Below are 17,613 nucleotides of genomic sequence, written 5' to 3'. Positions count from 1 at the left end.
CCATTCGCCCGACCTCCGGAGGTGTCTGCTTGGGTTCGGCCCAAGGAGCTGAGGATGAGACCCAGGCACCCAGCCAGGGCCAACCGCACACAACGTTCCCGGCCCACCGGCACACAGACACCCAGCCAAGGCTGTAAGATTCTGAACTTTTATTTTCTGGCATGAAAAGTACAAATAATTAAACAATTCCATGTAAAAAGTCTGTTACCGCGGCCAGGCCTGTAATCCGGTAATAAATAGTCTAAAATGCAACGCAAAGTTTTTTTGTCTTTTTTTTTTTTATTTCGCAGTTCTTTATCATCTCCAACATACGGACTGTCATGATGTGAAACCTTCCGAATAAATAACAGGATGAAGGGAGGGCTTGCGGGGCTGAGCCCCTCCCCAAGGGCCCTGCCCCTGCCCCCCAGGGACATGGAAGACCCCAGGCCCCTCCCCTGGGCCGGCCTCCTGGTAGGGGCTGGCTGGCTGGGCTGAGTTCTGTGTTTTAGAAAAAGAAGTGCACTCCCAGTCTGGGGGTAGCAGGGGCCTAGGCCTCGGTGGGGGGGGTTTGTGTGGGGAGGTGCCCTCTCCAGAACCCAGCACCCCCAGGTGGGGGACAAACCCAGCCCTTATTGCTCACGGATGCCCCCGGCACGCTGCCCACGTGTGCACACGTGTCCCTGCGTGCAGGGAGGGCAGAGGGGAGAAAGCCCCAAGAAACAGAGGGAGAGGGAGGGACCCGCGGGGGGCCTGCCCTGCTGGAGGGGAGCAGGGAGATCAGGACTTAAAACCACAAGAATAAATAGGTTCGTGTACCAAGAACAAGCTAGGGTTTTCACCAGCTAAATAGGACTGAAAAAATTCTCAAGACGAGCAAAAAGAATCCCATTGAGACCGGACGTCGCTGGCCAGGTGGGGGCCGCCCCGGAGAGCGCACACGCCCCGCTGCCACCGGCTACCGTTCCTGTTATTAATAATTATTACTTTAATGATTCCACTTCCCCTTTATAAATAAATTAGGCATAACCACGTCTCAGCAAAACTTAAAGAAACAAAGAGAACATCGTGGTTCCTTTAAACTTGCAAACTGGATGAAGGAACAGAAATATACACAAATGTTCTTACAGGGCAACAAGAATAAATAGTTAACATAGCAATAAGTTAAAACTACAAGAAGCTAAATTCGGCAAAAAAGTACAAGAAAGTTAACTGGTGCCAGTTTATGTCTTTTTTTTTTCTTTTTTTAAATCTCTTCAGTGTTTTTTTTTTTCTTCTTTTTTTTTGTTTGTTTTTCTCTTCTGTTTGTATTTTTTTGTTGCTTTTTAAATTTTTTCTTTTTGTTCCTTGCAGCAGAAGCTCCACAGACGTTTAATAACAAACACCAGGGCGGGTGGGGAGAGAGAGCTGGGCAGTCAGATGGGGCCATGGCCAGACACCAAAGCAGGACACCGGAGAAAGGTCAACTGAATCTAAAATCGGGGTTTGCAATTTTCAGTTCTGACGGGGCCCACTGCGAGGGGTGGGGGCTGCAGGGGCTCCCAGGGGCTCCCGCCTTGGGCTTCTGTTGGAATTTTTCGTTACAAAGAATGAAAACTAGGGGGATGGAAAGTCCAGACAGAAGCCAGGGCTGGGGCTTGGGATGGGAGCTGTGTCCACCGCCCTCACTCATCGGAAAGATGGAAAACCCCAACAAACTAAAAGGGGTGACGAGTGGATGGGGAGGAAAAGCGGGGCTGGGCCCCTGGGCCTGACCGGGAGGCCCTGGGTCGGGGGAGGCTCAGGGCCTGGCCTCGCCCTTGGCCTCATGGGCCAGGGCCTGGGCCGGGGGGAGGCTCAGCCCCAGAGACGGCTCAGCCCCAGGGACAAGGGGTCCTTTGGCCTCAAGTATTGGGGGGTGCTGCCTCCAGCCCACCATGATGCCAAAAGTGAACGAGGTATCGTGTGTCTGGATGCAGGACGCTGTGTGCACGCCTGTGTTCACGGGCGGCACGGACCACTGATGAGCCAGAAGAGAGCTCTGCAGAGACCCTGGGGCAGGGCGAGTGGGGCTGGGTGCCGGGAGGGCTGGGCGCCTGGGTCCGAGGGAACTGTGGGCGTGTCTGTGTGTTCCTGGGTGTTGTGTCTGTGACTGGGTGTCTGGATTTGTGTCTCCAAATGTATGTCTCCACTTTCACGTCTTCACGTGAGCGCGTGGACATATTTGCACGTCCGCTGTCCACGGTCACCTCTGTCCACGTCTGCCTGTGACACGTTTGTCCACGTCCACGTCTGATCACTCCACGTTCACGTGGCTCCCACTCCAGTCTGTGTGCGTCTCCGTGTCTGTTTGGCCAGTTCCTGTGTGTCAGGGTGGTCGCGTCTGTCAGTGCGGTGTGTTCCTGGGGGGCGTGTGTCTCTGTGCGGCCCCTGGGCCCCGGCCCCAAGCCCTGCTTCCCGTCTTTGCCCAGTTGGTAAACATAACCTGTCAAAATATTTTCTTTTTTTTTTTTGTCTTTTTTTTGTGTTTTTTTTTCAAGTTCAAGAATCCCCAGTAAAAATTCTCCACGAGGTCTTTTTCCCCTTTTTACAAAAATAGAGTTTTTCTCCCCCTCCCTCCCACCCCCCTTTTTTTTCCGTTTTGTTTGTCTCCAGCCCCTCACCCTGCTCCTCACAATGCACCGAGGGGGCCAGGATGCCCACACCCCTCATGTTTCGCTTTGTTGGGGATTTTTAAACCTGTCTCCTCGCCCCCTCAGGCTCACCTCAGCGTGGGGAGGCCTGGAGGGCACCCAGCACCCGCCCCAAACCATCCTGTGCAGCTGGTTGGCGGTTGGGTGGGGGCACATCTCTGCTTTCTTTTCAGCCGAAAAAAGAAACAAAAACCATCTCCATGAACAAAACCAAGACGAGAGAGTGAACAGCCCAGCCTGGGGTAGGGGCAGGAGGACGGGGTGGGGGACCCCAGGCACCCCCATTCCCTGCAGACCCTCCCAGCCCGAGTGCTCACCCTGTGGCTTCGCAGGGGTGTGGGGCCTCGTGCCGTCCGTGGTCTGCCTGCGCTGTCTCTCTCGGGCCCCTTCTCCCTCTCTCTCTCTCTCAATCTCTCTCTCTCTCTCAATCTCTCTCTCTCTCTCTCTCTCTCTGCTGCCCGGGGAGGTGGGGAGGGCGGCGGTGGCTCAGGCCTTGTGCTGTTTGCTGGTCTTGAAGGACACCTGCAGCACACGCTCGCCCAGGCGGTAGCCATTGAGGCTGGCGATGGCCATGGCCGCCTCGTCATAGTTGGTCATGGTGACGAAGCCGAAGCCCTTACACTTGTTGGTGGTGAAGTCGCGGATGACCTTGACGTTGGTGACCGCCCCGAAGGGCCCGAACAGCTGCCACAGCACGCTCTCGTCCGCCTCCGGGGACAGGTTGTACACGAAGATGCACCAGCCGGCGCCCGTGGCACCCCCCGACAGGCCCACGCCCGCCAGGCCGCTCATGCCGTCGATGGCGATGGGCGAGAACCTGGCGATGAGCGACAGGGGACTACTTTGGGGGTCACGCGGGCTCTGCCCTGACCCCCGGCATGCCCCCGACCCGTGACCTCTGATACTGCCATGACCTCTGATGGGGCCTTGACCGTGGGACTCTTGTGAGCCCTGCATTGTCCTGACCCTGCTGTGACCTCCATCTGTCATCCCACCTTCAACCCCACCCCCCAGTCTTCACCCTGACCTGTCCCTTCTCCTAACCTCTGGTCCTGCCCTGAGCCCTGAACGAATCCTGACCCCATGACCTCTGGTCCTACTTGGTCCTTGGCTCTGTTGACCCTGACTACTTCCCCACACCCCTGGCCACATCTTCCCACCCAGCTCCTGCCCTGGCTCCCTCTCTGACCCCATCCTGACCCTGCCACGTTGTCCCATGTGTCCTGCTGGCCGCCCAGAAGGGCAGCGCTGGGAGCCCAGGTGTGATGTGGCCATTTAGGCGCCTGCCTCGTAAAGCGAAGCACACCGTCACCTCCTTCGGAGCCTCCTCCGAACCATAAGGAGGCCACCTGCTCCCCGTCCCGCTCCCGCCGTTTCCTGGGTAAACTGTGTATTTGCTATCGGCTCCCTCTTCCCTAAAAGGTTGTGTTTTCTGTGGGGCCCCCGCCCAGAACAGGGCCTGGTACACAGTGGGCACCTGGCTCCACTGGACCAGGCGGGGCCGGAGCCTGAGCCATCCAATCTGAGCTTTTGGAACTAACCGCTCACTCTCGCCCAGGCCTCGCCCAGGCCATTCCTGCTGCCAGGACCTCGGCTTCCCCTCTATTGCCTCCGATGGCTGGGGCCCCTCTGGGTCCCATCACCCCGTCTGCCCACTCCTCCTCCCTGGTCACTGTCTCCTTTCCCACTAGACTGAGATAATCAATAACAGTAACAATGACCTTCAGCGCAGCTAACTTTATTGAGCGCTCACTGTGTGCCAAGCACTGTGCTCACTATCATTTCATCTCCACGGGGACCAAGCCTGGCTGGGCCCCACCGGGACCCAGCCGCCAGCCAGGGCCAGTCCTCAGCGTGCGCTCAGCAGCTCATGATGCTGAGGGTCAGGGATGTGGACAATGTCATGGGGGCCTTGGGGGCCCTCCTCGACCACAGGGCAGAAGGGGCAGATGTGACCCTCAGCAAGGACCACCAACAGTGCAGGTGGAACTCCCGCTGGACATGGGCACCAGGGGCCGTGGCTGTGACCCGGGCAGCACTGCCCACCCCTCACTGGGCTGGAGAGGGCCCTGGGCCCAAATGCTATAGCAGCTCTCTGTGGGCATTTGCTGGGCTCCACAGCCCCCACATCCCCTAATGGGCACGCTACCCCCGACAGTGCAGACATGGCTAAGCTGGCAGTCCTTGGGGGGAGGTGGAGAGGTGTCCATCAGGGCAAGGGTCCGAGAAGGGACCGCGAGGGGCTGGGGGCAGTGGGGTGGGGGCACTGTTACCTCTTGACTCCGTAGGCCATGTTGAGTAAGTTGTCCAGCCTGTGGAGCAGAAGGGGTGGTCACGGTGGCCTCCAGGCGCGTCCCCGACTGTGATGCAGGCCAGCCAGCCTGCCCTCCCTGCCCCCACCCCGCAGGCCAACAGTGCCAGCCCTGCCCCCGCCGCCTGCCCGGCTGGACACCGCCTGGCACGGACCGTGGTCACTCCGGCACCGCCTCTTGCCTGCCCTGCCACATCCTCACCCTCCCTCTCCCGCCGCCCGCCACACCCTGTAGGGCTCAGGTCCCCAGACGTGAAGGTTTGATCCCTTCACCACAATGGCTGGGCTGGGCAGGGACCATGCCTCTCTGAGCTTCAGGGCCCCCATCCATCGCCCGGGACAAGACAGGCTGCATTCTCACGGGGTTGCTGCGCCGGACAAAGGCGTGTGCCTGGCCCGCAGTACACACTCATGGAACGTGCATGAGGAAACGGAGGCAGACAGTGGGAGTCCCGTGCCAGAGGGGGCAGCTAGAGCTGGACCTGACCAGGTGATTCTAAACCTGCGCTCGCTGAGCACCTGCTGCATGGAAGGGCCTGGCCTCACACCTGCAGGTCCCCACGCTGCCCTTTTGCTGCCCTCAGTAGCCCCAGCATGTGGGCCTGTGCTACTGTCCCTCGCCCTGCAGGCCTGGGGGTCTGGGGTGCCCAGGACTGGGGGTGATGGGGGGCTCACCGGAAGCGTTGTGTCTGATGGTGCAGGGGGCCTGCATAGCGCCGGGCCGATGACTGGTAAAGGTGCGTGAGCAGGGCCTGCCCCGTCTTCTGACTTGGGTTGTTGGCAAACTTGACCGTGATGGGCTCGGCTGCACCCAGTGGCTTCTGCCCATTCAGTCCTTTGATGGCCTCCTCGGCCTCAATCCTCTTGTCAAAGCGGATGAACCCCACACCCCGAGACACACCTGCAGGGAGCCAGGGTGTCACGAGGACCCAGCCTCCTCCGCTGCGAGCCCCTCCTGCTCCCGATTCCCGCCCTGCCATTCCCCATTTCTCTGTTTTGGTCTCGCCTTGGTGCCTCCACCCAGCGCCCTCACCAGGTGCACCCTCCCCGGCGGCCTGACCTGTGACCTGGTCCACCAGGATCCGGGAAGTGATGATTCGACCGTATTGGGAGAAGAGCTGCTCCATTTCCTTCTGGCTCATGGTCTTGGGGAGCCCGCTGACGTACAGGTTGGCATCCCGGATGGATGCCGAGCTGGGTCTGGCATAGGACACCTGGGGAGGGTCAGGCGACAGGTGTGAGGGGAAGACCCATTTCGAAGAAAGGGGGAGAGAGGTCCCGTCAGAACCACCACCGAGTCGCAGAAACACCTCACTGTTCACTCAACAAATATCTCTTGAGGAGTCACCGTGGTTGTGGCCACTGGGGCTTGGGGGGGAGGCCTGGCCATGGCCCTGTCTGCTTAGTGATGGGGGACTTGACACCTGAGGTCAAAGGAGCCACACGCCTGGGGTCCCGTCTCCCTCAAGACCTCAGGGGCTCTTGCATCCCAGCTCATGCCCTCACGCTGGACACCCCACCCCGTCAGCAACAATGCCTCCCACTCCTTTCTCCCTTGGAAAGTGAGCCTGGGACACTGACCCTTGTTTTCCCGACTGCACTGGGCCCCTGAGTCACCCAGGTCTTTAGCCACCACCTCAAACCTGACGACTCGCAAATGTCCGTTCCCAGCACAAATCTGGCCCCTCCTCTCTACACCTGTGACACCTGCCTCCAGGCTCCCGACTCCCCCCAACTTTCCCGACTCTAATGGCAGCTCAGGACCCAGCCTCAGTTGTCCGTGACTCCTCTCTGACCTTACACCCACATCTGATCCACTGTCAGTCCTGCTGACTTCACTTCTCATGATCCAGAATCTGCATACTTCCTCCTACTTTTTTTTTTTAATCCTCACCCGAGGACATGCTTTTTAACAATTGACCTTAGAGTCTGGTTGATGTGGCTCAGTGGTTGAGCGCCGACCTAGGAACCAAGAGGTCATGGTTCGATTCCGGTCAGGGCTCATCCCCAGTAGGGGACGTGCGATCAATGATTCTCTCATCATTGATGTTTCTATCTCTCTCTCCCTCTCCCTTCCTCTCTGAAATCAATAAACATAGATTTTAAAAACTGATTTTAGAGAGAGAGAGGAAGAAACATCCATACGAGAGTGAAACATCGATTGGTTGTCTTTTGCATGCAGCCCAACCGGGGTCAAGCCGCCACTTTTTGGTGGATGGGACGACACTCCAACTGAGCCACCCACCAGGGCCTGCCTCCCACATGCATCTCCCCACTTTGGACCGGTTTCCACCATTGCTAACCCCAACCAGGACGTAGTCTTCTGCCCTGGTCCCCACTCCGAGCCTCACCTCTCACGGCCGATCCCCACACAGCAGCCAGAGAGCACCGTGACCATCTGAGCCAGGTCACCTCACTCCTCTGCTCAGAACCATCCATGGCTCCCTCGTTCTTCCGAGTTCAAGTCCGTCCCATGGTCCACAAGGCCATCTACCGCCTCACCGCCAGCCTCCTCTCCACCCGCTTCCCCCTTGTGTTCCAGGCACACAGGCCTCATCCTGTTCCCCAAACACCACGCACGGTCCTGCCTCGCGGCCTTTGCATGGGCTGTTCCCTCTGCCTGGAACTCTCTCCTTTTTCTTCTTCTCTGGGTCTCCGTTGAAATGTCCTACCCACGTTACTTCTCTCACAGCCCTTCTCTTGGCATTAGACACGTTTCAGTACAAACTCCTCGCGAATCAGACACATGTGAGCAGGATCATTAGATTCGTGTCACTAATGGGTCCAGCCCAACAATGAAACGCTCTGCAGCTGTTCAAAAATGGGGGACGTGGATATTGATTTTCCTGAAACAGTGGTGAGTATTGTGAAGTGGAGGAAAGAAAAAGTCCATTTATAGAGCAGCGAGGGTTGTGTGACCCCATCTCATTGTGTGTCTATCAATGTCCTGGGAACGTGGACCGAAGGGCCCACCCCCAGAGCTAACAGGGTGACCCATAGCTGGCGGGGGCAGGGAGTGCCGTGACTCCTCTCCCTTGATTTCTGCCGATATCTGTATTTCTATATTTCTATAACCTCAGGGAAGATAGGGGTCATTGTCAAGGGTCTGGTTTTTGTTTGGGGCTGTGAGTTGTGAGGGCATGCTACTTCGTTAGAAACAGCTAATTTAAAAACTAACAAAATGAATAAATTGGGCTGAGGGTGGATCAGGGTGAGGGTGCTCATGGGGTAGGGTGGGGGCATTCTAATTAATTGTGCACACCTGGGGTTCTCCAGAAAAAAACCACAACAAAAAACAAACACATCAGCCCTGGCCAGTGTGGCTCAGTTGGTTGGGTGTCATCCCGTGCACATAATGGTTGCAAGGCTCGATCCCCGGTTGGGGGCGTGCAGGAGGCAGCCGATCAATGTTCCACTCTTGCATCACTGTTTCTCTCTCTCTCCAAAAAAAGGCAATCAAAAATCTTTAAAAAAAAAAAAAAAAAGGAAAACACATCCGCTGCTATTATTTCTGTAATGATAACTAAAAATCACGCTATGTATTTTACAATTTTTACTCCCCCACACAGGTCCGTGAACTTTGAGGGGTGAGGACGGGTTGAGGACTTGTTGATGGGTTGAAGTTGGGTTGACCATTGGAGGGGTCTGAGCTCCTGGTTAGGTGTCATCTGAGGAACAGAGTAGGTCCTTCCATCATGTGAGCTAACCTGGGTCCCCCCCCCCCGTGCCTGGCACACAGTGGGGGGCTGGAATTATTTTGGGCAGAATCTGCTGGAACACATAGGCTGACCATACAACACTGACCATACAACACAGCCATTCTGGCAGACAGACAGACAGACAGACAGAAACACACACACACACACACACACACACACACGGCCAGTGTGCTAGCCAATGCACAGGCAGAGGGTAACACAAGGCCTCGGCCACCTTCATGGCAACGCTGAGGATCTTGGATAAGGATAGTAAGAGTTGCACACGCCTGTCATACCACCGCGCCAGCCTACAACATCACACATGTTCCACCCTGAGCGGGGCACCGGTAGCCATAACCACACTTCACTGTGACATGCAAACACTCCATCACAGCCAGACACACCCATGAGGCCCCACCAGGTCACAGCCGAGTGGCAGTGTGTGACAAAGTGCCTGTCAAACAGAAAACGTCCCACAGACGCAGTAACACACCCGAAGTCTACAACAGCTGGACCTATGTGACAACAGCCACTGACATCGCCACGGCGTCCAACAAACACCGTCTCACAGAGGGTCACACACACACAGGGTCTTACAGCTCATTATAGAGTCCACCCTCATGCTTGGGGGCTTCGGGGTCTAGTTGGCAGAGAGAGCCCTTAGGTCACGACCTTGCCCCACCCCAGGGAGAGGAAGAGATTCCCACACCTCTGTTCCCATGGCGAACTGGGGACCAGATGGGTGCCCCACCGGCCCGCCTTCCCCCAGGGTTCAGGAGCAGATTTGTGGGGTGGAGCCCAGACACTCCAGGCAACCTAGAGAGAGGAGTTTCCATGGCAACCCCCCCAGGGAACCTGGGCTCCCAGGGTCCCAGCTGCAGCTGCTGAGAGGGGAGGTCGTGGGGGGAGGGGCATTGCACAAAGGTGGGGGAGTGGCCCGCCCCTAATCCCGCCCTCCCAGACCCTAATTAGGCTCCAGATGGCAGATGGATCCCCACCCTTCCCCCATTTCCCTAACAAAGGCAGGGAGGGGGCTGCCCACGGGACCCCTGTCACTCTCTCCTAGACCAGTTGGAGGGCACCTCCATGAACCCCCACAGAATGTGGGGGCTAATATTCTCCCCATTGACACACGAGGAAACTGAGGTTCAGAGAGGCAAAGGCATTGGGCCCCGGGGCTGGCTAACCAGAAAGCCTTGGGGGAGATTTAAACCCCTCCGGGGGATGAGCGGGGGAGGATGCATGGATGGCAGTGACGGGGTGGTCCTGGTGGGCAGTGAAAAGGGGACATGGGGACAGTCGGGATGGGCACTAACAGGATAGGGGGACAGGCAGCAAGGGGAACAGGGCACCCACCTTGATGGTCTTTGTCTGGAGTTTGAGGCCGTTGAGGGTGTTGATGGCTTTGTCTGCGTCGTTGGGGTCAGAGTAGTTCACAAACCCGTAGCCGAGGCTCTGCCCTGTGTGCAGGACCAGGTCGATGACCTACCTCCCTGGACCTGCCAGGATCCTCCCTGACCCAGGTGTGAGAGGCTGACCACCCCCTCCTCGTCCCCACCTGGGGTCACACCTGGCTCCTAGCCACACCTCAGAAACCTCCAGAGCACCACTGGCCCCATCACACCTGTCCTCGAGCTACCACCTCCCCCGTCCGCCGCCCCACCTGCCAGCAGCCACACCTGTGATCTTGTCCCGAACCAACTTGCAGGACTCGATGTCACCGATGCTGCCGAAGAGACTCTTGAACTCGTCCTGGGTCATGTTCTGGGGCAGGTAGTTGACGATGAGGTTGGTTTTGCTGTCATCAGTGGCTCCGTTTGTACCAAGGAGCGGCCCATTGGGCAGGGCCGGGCCGGCTGGGCCCCCTGCCACCTGAGACTCCATGGCCCCGAGTATCTGCTGGAGACAACAGGCCACACCCGCTCACGGCCCAGTCCCCAGGAGACCAGGGGAGTGAGGAGGGGCCCTGCGGTGATGGATCACTCATGTCTGGCATGGGCTTGAACAGGGGAGAGGACGTCACATTATTCTAATAACCCCTTCCACTCCCTGAGCACTGAGCAAAGCACTTAACATATGATTTTACTGTGAAAAAATTCCACATATAAATGCCATATATGGCTCTTTGTATATATGTTTCCCTGTTTGTCTAAAACCAACCTGTGTTTTTTTAGAATAATATAATGAACACTTTTTTAAAAAATCCTCACCGGAGGATATTTTTCCATTGATTTGTAGAGAGAGTGGAAGAGAGAGGGAAAGACAGCTCAAAATATCAATGTGAGAGAAACACATCGATTGGTTGCCTCCTACATGTGCCCGGACCAAGGCCTGGGCCGGGGAGGAGCCTGCAACCGAGGTACATGGCCTTGACCAGAACCAAACCCCGGACCCTTCGGTCTGCAGGCCGAGGCTCTATCCACTGACCCAAACTGGCTAGGCCTGGAATGAACACCTTTGTCTTCAGAATAAGAAATACAACATTTTTATTAGCTTTGCAGCCCTTTCTCACAAGTTTCTCCCTGCCCGTACTTTCCTTCTCCCACCAAAGGTAATTCCTATCCCAAATGTGTTGACATTTTGTGCATAAATTTCCTACTAGGCATTTACACCCACAGTTTTTCCTCTTTTAAAAAAAAAATTTTTTTTTTATTAATTTTAAAGAGAGGGCAGAAGAGGGAGAGAGGGAGAGGGAGGGAGGAGAGAGAACATCGACGTGAGAGACAAACATTAATCCACTGCCTCCTGCGTCATGCACCCTGACCAGCAATGGAACCAGGGACCCTTCGGTGCACTAATGACACGGAGCCACACCAGCCAGGGCACCTCCAGTTTTTCCCACTAAGCTTTAAATATATATATATTGATTTCAGAGAGGAAGGGAGAGGGAGAAAGACAGAAACATTAATGATGAGAGAGTATCATTGATCGGCTGCCTCCTGCAGGTCCCCCTACTGGAGATGGAGCCTGCAACCTGGGCATGTGCCCTGACTGGGAATCCACGACCTCCTAGTTCATAGGTCACCGCTCAAACACTGAGCCATGCCAGCTGGGATAAGCTTTTTTTTTAAAAAAAGTATAAACTTAACACCCGCAAACAATGACAGTTTTATTTATCTCCAATCTCTGTTATTTATTTTTCTTGTCGTAGTGCAGGGGTTACAATGTCATAGTATCTTTTTTATTTCTGATTTTAAAGGAAATGTTTTAAACATTTCACAGCTAAATATGACCTTTGCTGTAGTTTGTTTTTTTTTGTAAATGGCCTTTATCAGGTTAAAGATCTTTAATTTTAAAAAATAAATGTTTAATTTTATTCCTAGTATCCAAACAATATATATTTTTAAATATAATGGATGTTAAAAAAATAAATTAAATAAATATAATGGATGTTAAATTTTACTGTTATTTTCCTACATCTATTTTTAAAATTGAGATATAACTGACAAATAAAATTATACTAGTTTCAGACATACAACATAATGACTTAATATTTGTATATATTGCAACATGATCACCACAATAAGTCCAGTTAACATCCATCACCATCCATAGCTACAATTTTTTTCTTGTGATGAGGACTTTTTAATACCTACTCTCTTAACAACTTTAAAATATATTCTACCTCTATTTTATATCTAAGGCCCACATCAAGAACTTTAAAGCCACATCTGGGCCCAGAAGGAGAGAGTGCTGGATTGACTGGTGTTGTCTGTGATGGGCATGGGAAGGTAAAGTGGCCAGCATTCCATAGGCCTTCTCTTACGACGTGGTTGGTGAGTAGGTTGCCCTCCCCTGAAAACTCAAATTGATTGGCAGGGTCTTGCTAGATGAATTCAGTCAGCAGGTACACATCATCTCAGTCATCCCTGACCCAAAATACAATACTGTAATTGTTCCCAAGTAGCATCCCCTCTATGCCAGGCAAAAAGCAAAGCCCTCTACAGGCAGTTTTTCTTTTCTTATTCACAACTGCCCTAAAAAGAGGAGGGTTTTATTCCCTCTGCTTAACATGTTATGGATTAAATGCTGTGCCCCCCCCATTCTATGTTGAAACCCTAACCCCCAAGGTGACATTTAGGGGTGGGGCCTTAGAGGTAATTAGGTCATGAAGATGGAGCCCGCATGCACGGGATTTGTGTGCTACACAAAGGAAAGGGACAGGAGAGAGGTGACTTCTCTCTACACCATGTGAGGACACAGCAAGACAGCTGTCTGCAAACCAGCAGGTGAGCTCTCACCAGGAACTGAATCCGCTGGCACCTTGAAATTGGACTACCCAGCCTCCAGAACTAGGAGAAATAAATGTTTGTGTTTAAGCCACACAGTTTATGCCATGTTTTTATAGCGATCTGAGTTAAGACAACAGATAAAGAAAGTTGAGCATTGCCCTAGCCGGTTTGGCTCAGTGAATAGAGCGTTGGTCTGCAGACTCAAGGGTCCCGGGTTTGATTCCGGTCAAGGGCATATGCCCAGGTTGCGGGCTCGATCCCCAGTAGGGGGCGTGCAGGAGGCAGCCAATCAATGATTCCCTCTCATCATTGATGTTTTTCTCTCTCCCTTCCTCTCTGAAATCAATAAAAATATACTAAAAAAAAAAAAAAAAGTGAGCATCAGTGATGTTTGGAAAACTACCAAAGACCATACAGCCTATAATTGATGGAGCAGGGAGGCAGGGTTTGCACATGCGCTTTTCTGATCCAGACTCTGTGTTTCCAAATCCCACTGCCAACCTAGCGCTGCCCTAACATTTCCCAGCTGCGTCCTCAGGTATGCCACTACGGTTTCTGGGCCTCTGCTCCACTTTGCCAAAAACGTCAAATGACTGTCCTAGCGGCTTGGGAAGGATATCTAAGCTACACGTGGGTGCGGCTGGAAAGCACTCTGGGGCCAGTTAGCCATGTCTGCCATCCATGCCTCATGATCCTGCTATTGATAATCGTCCCGCTCCATTGAGCATCTACCATGTGTTAAGCACTGTGTGATGCACTTCAAGGCACCATTTCATTTATTTCTCTCAACCGTTCTTTTTCCCTTTATTGATTTTTAGAGAGAGAGGAAGGCAGAGGGATAGAGACAGAGAAACATCGATCCCATAGACACAGACAATTAGGTGGTGAAAGCCTGGACAGGGTGCGGGGATGGGCTGGAAGGGGTTAATGGGGGGGGGGTCGTATGTAATACTTTCAACAATAAAGATTTTTTAAAAAAAGAAACATCGATTGGCTGCCTCCTGCACACCCCCTACTGGGGATCCAGCCTGCAACCCCTGCCCCCGCATGTGCCCCGACCTGGAATCAAACCAGTGACCTCCTGGTTCATGGGTCAACGCTCAACTGCTGAGCCAGGCTCTCAACAAGTTTGAAAGACAGCAACACATTCTCCATTTTACAAGCAAGGAAGCTGAGCTCAGAGGTGTTGAGTGATATAAGCGGGGGACTCCATTTCAAACTTCCTGTGTCAGACTTCAGAGCTGTTTTTTTAAAATATATATTTTTATTGATTTCAGAGAGGAATGGAGAGCAAGAGAGACAGAAACATCAGATGAGAGAGAGTCATAGATCAGCTGCCTCCTGCACGTCCCACACTGGGGACTGAGCCGGCAACCCAGGCATGTGCCCTGACCGGGAGTCAAACCCTAACCTCCTGGTTCATAGGTCGATGCTCAACCACTGGGCCACGCGAGTCGGACTTCAAAGCTGTTTTTAATGATTGTGGCCAATCCAGTGGGGCGGCTCTGCCACCTGGGAACTGTGTGTCCTCAGGGATCATCTTAGCTCTTCTTTGGGCCTCTCCTTCCTTTCGGTTGATTCTTATTAAAAAAGGGTGGCACAGAGGATCGAGCCCCCTGCATCTCCAGGGGGCTGAGATTGGCTGCCGGGGCTGCTGGGAGGATTATTCTGAAGCCACATCTGGGCTGAACAGGAACACATACTGGGGTGATTAGCAATGTCTGCCATAGGCACCGGGAGTAAACAGTGACACACACTCCACGGACCTGCATCCCACTTCCTAACATTAACACTTTACGAATAACATGGCCATGTATTGAGTGCCTGTTATGTGCCAGACAAAATTCTTTGTGAGAATTTCCATGCAATTCTCCCAATGTTGAATGTTAGGGGACTCTTTCTTCATTTAACAGATGAGGAAACAGCGTCAATGAAGGGATAGGATTTGTCTGAGGTTGGACGGTGGGGCAGAATCTGTAACCCAGTAGGCTTTGGGTTTGAACTCCAGAGCCCACTTTCCTAATGAAAAGGCCAATAATAGTAAAGATAATAACAGTAAAGTGAAGCTGAACACCCACTCTATGCCACGCCCCGGGCATCACTACATATAAATCCGCTGTGTAGGCTGAGTTTACTACTCATTCAATTCAACAAATATTTACTGGGTGCCACCACATGCCAGCTGCTGGCCCCCTCACTGTGTGTCCTCTGACACTCACACTGCCTCTCTGGACCTCTGTCCCTCCACTAAAGGAACGGAGGTCCCCGTGTCCGGAGATAGATTCTGAATTCCTGCCCTGGCTCAGTGAGACAGGGTTCTGCAATCAGTTGATAATGCCTATGGGAGCCGGATGAGCATTCAGCAGTACACAGCCCTGTTTCAGGACATTCCAGGTTCCAGCTTTGGAAGCCCTACTATGTGTCTGACACTAAACAATTGCAAAGTTTTCACTGACTTCCCACAACCACACAGAAAGCAGGAGGCATTGTCTCTACTTCTCAGATGGAAAAACAAGGGACAGAGGGACCTGTGACTTGCCCAGGGTGACTGCGGGAGGTGGTGGTGATACCGTCACGATTTGATAACTCCTGATCAGATAACCCCAAAGCCTACTGGGTTACAGATTCCGCCCCACCCCAAATGCTGTACTCAACTTGGAGGGGATTAAGAGGTGATTGGGGCCCTGGCCTGTGTGGCTCAGTTGGTTGGAGTGTCATCCTGTACTCCAAAAGGAGGAGGGTTTGACTCCTGGCCAGGGAACATACCCAGGTTGCAGGTTCAATCCCCAGTCAGGGTGCATGCAGGAGTCAATGTTTTTCTCTCACATTAATGTCTCTCTCTAAAATCAATTTTAAAAACAGGTGATTGGGCCGAAACCGATTTGGATCAGTGGATAGAGCGTCGGCCTGCGGACTGAAAGGTCCCAGGTTCGATTCCGGTCAAGGGCATGTACCTGGGTTGCGGGCACATCTCCAGTAGGAGGTGTGCAGGAGGCAGCTGATCGATGTTTCTCTCTCATTGATGTTTCTAACTCTCTATCTCTCTCCCTTACTCTCTGTAAAAAATCAATAAAATATATTTTTTTAAAAAAAGAGGTGATTGGGTGATTTCTACTTCGGATCTTGAGCCTCAGCCTGTGAATCTCACCACCACCAGGTCTCCCCCCGTCTGTGCCCGAGCTTAGTGGGATCAGTGTCACCTGCGTTTCCTCCATGGCTGAGCCGGCTAAGCCGCTAATGGGGATCAGATTGGTGGAGGTCACACCCACCCTGCTCCAGTCCGCAGCAAATGTATGGCCTGATATGACATGGGGATCACAGGGACCTGGGAGGGCTGTTCCAGGCCAGGAAGGGGGGCTTAAAGAGGGAAGGGGGGCCTTGGATGGGGAGGCAGGTGCCCACTGGGAGCAATGGAACCTTCCTCTCTCCAGCTCTTCCTCTGGGGACCTCTTTCTCTTTTTCTCTCTCCTTTCCCACCCTCTGTTCACCTCTCCTCTCTGAACAACTCTGTCTCCCCTTCCCTCTCAATCTTTCTCCAACTCTTTTGCACCATTGCACATATATCTGACATACATATTATGCAGTGAACACACCTGCGGTCACTTGCTGTGTGGATTCTCCAGTGTCTGACCCCCTTGGCCCCAGCTGCACCCCGGGGCCCCAGTCACAGTGACAGATGCTTGGATACCGGTGACAATAGGGCATTGAGTGGCTATGCATGGTGAGGCTGAGCCACCACGTGGTGCTAACTGAGCCTCCCACTTCTGGGCCTTTCTCTCTCCATGCAGGGCCCTCACTGTCTCAATTTATCCCCTCACTTCCTGCCAGCCTGTCCCTATGGCGGGTCTCTGCCTGAGTGCCCTCTATTGGAGTAACCGAGCCTCCAAGGCCCTCCAGTGACCTCTGACCACACCCTCTCCTCTTTGTGCATGTTTCCCTTTTCCAAAAGAGGGAACAGATCAGAGGAGAATGGATGTAGGGGTTCTGAGGGTCCCCAGGAAGCCACATTCACTTTCCTGAACTTGGATGAGCAGTGTGAGGCCCAGAGAGGGGAAGGCGTTGGCTTGAGGTCACACAGCAGGAAAGTATGGCCTCTCCAGCCTTATTTTTCAGAGGCAGGTGGGCGGGCCCCAGGGTCCTGGGGGGAGTGCTGAGCATCCCCCCACCCACTTTGCTGGCCAGGACTGAAAGAGGCCCAGGCACATACACACGCATATGCACAGCACGCACAGAACCGAGACTGGAAGGGCGGAAGAAGGCCAGGGCGCTGGGACCAGACAAAGGACGCGCGGCAGCACCGGGAGCATAGTGGCTCCACGGGGGCGGGGGTGGAGTCGGGGTTGGGCGAGAACTGGCCAGCCCCGCCCCGGGAGACGCCTGGGATGCCTACAGGAAATCCGAGGGCTCGGGCGAGGCCGGGCCCCCGGGGCCCTGGGGGCGGGGCATAGATGGGCGGGGCCAGGTCGGGTGTGGTCGGGCGTGGTCGCGCGCTGGGGAGCTGACCAGCTCCGTGGCTGCTGAAAACACCGGGAGCCGGGCGAGTGGAGCGGGCGGGCAGGCGCGCTCAAGGTCACCCCGCGGCCCAGAGCCTGGGCGGGGTGCGGCGCCTGGCCCTGGTCTAGGGGGCCTGCCTACGTCCCCTACCCATTCCGCGGGATAGAGGACCCAACAAAACGGGAAGCCCCCCCCTCCCCCGCGTTGTTTTTTTTTTTTTTTTTTTG

The 17,613-nt window shown here is 54.1% G+C and overlaps 2 protein-coding genes across 6 annotated transcripts in view; one reads left to right on the top strand and one right to left on the bottom strand.

The window, feature by feature from the left end:
- PRKCSH (protein kinase C substrate 80K-H) overlaps positions 1-1,982 on the top strand; it is a 13,081-nt gene extending 11,099 nt beyond the window's left edge. Inside the window, exon 15 of the mRNA XM_023745791.1 lies at positions 1,890-1,982. Coding sequence (XP_023601559.1) covers positions 1,890-1,982 — 93 coding nt within the window. The remainder of the gene's footprint in view (positions 1-1,889) is intronic.
- ELAVL3 (ELAV like RNA binding protein 3) lies at positions 135-10,553 on the bottom strand. 5 transcript variants are annotated; one of them, XR_002826679.1, is made up of 7 exons: positions 10,340-10,553; positions 10,017-10,120; positions 6,023-6,176; positions 5,638-5,863; positions 4,925-4,963; positions 2,724-3,489; positions 135-1,451 (listed from the first exon to the last, which is right to left on the bottom strand). XR_002826679.1 is itself a non-coding variant. In XM_006104558.3 (6 exons), exons 1-6 carry the CDS (start codon positions 10,542-10,544, stop codon positions 3,138-3,140), a joined length of 1,059 nt encoding a protein of 352 aa, XP_006104620.1. In that variant the 5' UTR covers positions 10,545-10,553; the 3' UTR covers positions 135-3,137. The 5 variants fall into 5 exon arrangements, 2 of the variants coding, with proteins under 2 accessions (XP_006104620.1, XP_023601576.1); XR_002826678.1 differs by having other exon boundaries at positions 135-2,816; positions 2,969-3,489; XR_002826680.1 differs by having other exon boundaries at positions 2,969-3,489.
- Between the last annotated feature and the right edge of the window lie 7,060 nt (positions 10,554-17,613).

Source organism: Myotis lucifugus, unplaced genomic scaffold (genome assembly GCF_000147115.1).
Source record: "Myotis lucifugus unplaced genomic scaffold, Myoluc2.0 scaffold_583, whole genome shotgun sequence".
Lineage (NCBI taxonomy): Eukaryota > Metazoa > Chordata > Mammalia > Chiroptera > Vespertilionidae > Myotis > Myotis lucifugus.
This window is presented reverse-complemented; position numbering and strand designations above follow the sequence as displayed.

Bases quoted from the DNA above. Each gene is read 5' to 3' on its own strand.
- ELAVL3 (XM_006104558.3), bottom strand. From the start codon at position 10,544: ATGGAGTCTCAGGTGGCAGGGGGCCCAGCCGGCCCGGCCCTGCCCAAT. The intron at 4,964-5,637 runs GTGAGCCCCCCA...TCTGCTCCACAG, and splicing joins CATCAGACACAACGCTTCCG to GCTGGACAACTTACTCAACA. The intron at 3,469-4,924 runs GTAACAGTGCCC...GCTCATCGCCAG, and splicing joins ATGGCCTACGGAGTCAAGAG to GTTCTCGCCCATCGCCATCG.